The 2,586-nt window shown below is 50.2% G+C and overlaps 1 protein-coding gene across 2 annotated transcripts in view; it reads left to right on the top strand.

Moving 5' to 3' along the window:
- The window catches only part of INTS9 (integrator complex subunit 9), a 106,218-nt gene extending 103,853 nt beyond the window's left edge, over window positions 1–2,365 (top strand). Inside the window, exons 16-17 of one of the 2 annotated variants that reach the window (XM_081810617.1) lie at window positions 42–179; window positions 1,630–2,365. In XM_081810617.1, coding sequence (XP_081666743.1) covers window positions 42–179; window positions 1,630–1,806 — 315 coding nt within the window. In that variant the 3' untranslated portion in view covers window positions 1,807–2,365. The other variant, XM_081810621.1, reaches the window with a different exon arrangement.
- Window positions 2,366–2,586: the final 221 nt, after the last annotated feature.

The raw sequence follows: 2,586 nt of genomic DNA, 5'->3' as shown, positions 1-2,586 counted from the left end.
GGGAGGGTGCTTGATGGGATCTGCGCTGGCTCCCGCTCTAGCCCCCGCCCAGGCCGGCCCAGCCCACAGGCGGCAAGAAGAGAAAGCGGGCAGCCGAGGACATCCCGGACTGCAAAGTGCTGAAGCCCCTGCTCAGCGGCTCGATCCCCGTAGAGCAGTTCGTGCAGACGCTGGAGAAGGTGAGCGCTACCCAGGCCGCGCGGGAGCGGCCTCCCTGCTGTTCGCTTGCGTCGCTGCTTTTCTCTCGGGCTCCACAGGCTGAGCTGCTGTCCCTGAAGCGGGAAACAGAACGGGGGCAGGGTCCCAGAGAGGCGAGAGAAGACCGTGCCCGTCTTCCCTGTAGGTCCCCCGTTTCTTCTCTGCCAGCCCCTTCCCGTCAGACTCGGCTGCGAGACCACCTCACCCCACCCTGTTTCTTGTGGGAACTAGCCAGGGGAGCCCTTCAGAAACCTAGATGCGACCGATGAGCGAGGTGGGAAAGGCCAGGTAAAGACGACTTTGTAGGTCTGCCCCTTCGAGCCTCACTTTCCAAGAAGACCCCTTGCTGTCAGAGCGCCAGCATGGCCGTGTCACAAGAGACGAGAGGCTCAGGACTGGGGGGCAGTGAGGGCAGAGGCGCCCGTGTGGCCGGATCCCGGGGAGTGGGAGAAGCAGGCCCAGCAACTCCCAGATGGGCGGGAAGAGAGGGAGGAAGTCGGCGGTCCTCTGGAGGACACTGGCCCTTCCCCGGATCAGCAGCCGGCCATCAGTGGTTTAATTTGTCCCTGAAGGAAAGACTGCGGCCACGTTGTGCAGCCCTCCTGGCCCCTTGAGGGTGGGGACACTGCATGGGAATTAGCCTGGGAGTGTCCCGTGTGATGCAGTGAACACGGCAGCAGCTCCTTCCTCGGAACCTTGTGCTGTTCCGGCCCCTATTGGTAGGACTCAGCCTGACTTGTTTCTTTTTAAAGAATCAGCTTGCTTTCCCAGAAACACCTTCACTTAGTTCTTCGGCCTGGCTCATCCAGAAATTGACCCTTAGCACCTGTCCCTTTCAGGCAGAGCAGTCTTATTTCTACTTCTTTTCCTCTTTCTCAACTTTATGTGTGATGTGTAAGAAAATTCTACAACTCACGTTAAGGTAGTTAACTATGCTGCCTTGTCTCCTTCTCTCTTGAGAAGGATTTGCCAAATCACAAGGCCCTTGGTATCTTGCTTTGAGGAATGGCGTTTTCCTGGGATGGGATGAAGCTTTTTTTTTTAAATCAGGGACCTTGGTGTGGTTGGGTGATGGACAGCCCAGTATGGGCTGAACCCAGGCACTTGGATGTGCTCCTCAGGTAATTCACAAAAGCTTACGCAGGTTATAGAAGTTTTGTTGTGTTTTGTATGAGATTTTGCATGTTTGGAGGCTTCTTTTAAAGTATATGCAGCTGTGTTTGAATTCTATTGTTGTAGGAGGTCCTGTGACGACTCTGAAGAATTATATTGGGGAGCATCAAAAATGACAGTTTCTAGAATGTTCAGTTTAGCCAGGTCTAGGAAGTGTCCTTTCTTAGAACTGTCAGTTGCTGCAATATCCTCCTGCCTTTCAGTCAGCCCCTTGCTTTCAGAGTATCCATCATCCTCCTTTCTCTTCTTTTGGAGCAGCATGGCTTCAGTGATATTAAGGTGGAAGACACAGCGAAGGGCCATATTGTCCTGCTCCAGGAAGCGGAGACGCTCATCCAGATTGAGGAAGATTCGACTCATATCATTTGTGACAATGATGAGATGCTCAGGGTACGACTGCGGGACCTCGTTCTCAAATTCCTACAGAAGTTCTAAATGGAACATCTAAGCCATTTCTACTTCACTGAAATCCTGCCGTCCTTCGCTGGGGCTGCCCAGCCCAAACTGAGGAAGGGCATAAAAAGTTGGTCATGTCTTTGTGGTGTTCTCTGGCTTAAGGAATAAAGAAGTGGCCCTTGAGGGATGTGATTATCAGCAGTTACAGCCAGAATCTCCTGGGCTAGATTTCTAGCACTGTTGTGGGCAAGAGCTTTTGCTTTAAACTTAAACTCATTTTCTTCCCAATTCTGCCTCTCTCGGGGTGGCCAAGATGGTAAGGCAGCAAGCTGAGGAGTAGCGTAAGAGTAACAGAAGCAGCTTTCCAAGAGGTCAATGGTGGAAGGGGAGGTAAAAGATGACCGACTTAGTCTGTGTTTGTTTTTCATGGTTTCGTAGGCCTTGGGCAGGGGGAATTAGTCTTTGCTTGTGCTTTATTTACTTGTCTACAGTGCTACACCTAATGAGAAAGATGATCCAAAAAATTGGTATAATGAACCATCTATATGTATTTTATACTGTGAGCCCATTTTGTTAATAAAACTTATTTTTTATAGAAGTACGTGTGCTCTGTTGAACCTAGAATGTATACACTGATTTAGTATCTGAAAAAAATATGAATCTATACAGAACAGCATACATTTAGAAAATACTGTAATGGGGCACCTGGGTGACTCAGTCGGTTAAGTGTCTGACTCTTGATCTCGGTTGTGAGTTCAAGTCCCATGTTGGGCTCCATGCTGGGTGTGGAGTCTACTTAAAAAAATACTATAGCAAATT

The sequence above is a fragment of the Leptonychotes weddellii genome, chromosome 2, assembly GCF_054177405.1.
Source record: "Leptonychotes weddellii isolate Sample4059 chromosome 2, ASM5417740v2, whole genome shotgun sequence".
NCBI classification, from domain to species: domain Eukaryota; kingdom Metazoa; phylum Chordata; class Mammalia; order Carnivora; family Phocidae; genus Leptonychotes; species Leptonychotes weddellii.
Note: the sequence above shows the minus strand (reverse complement) of the source record. Positions and strands in the feature narration are given on the sequence as shown.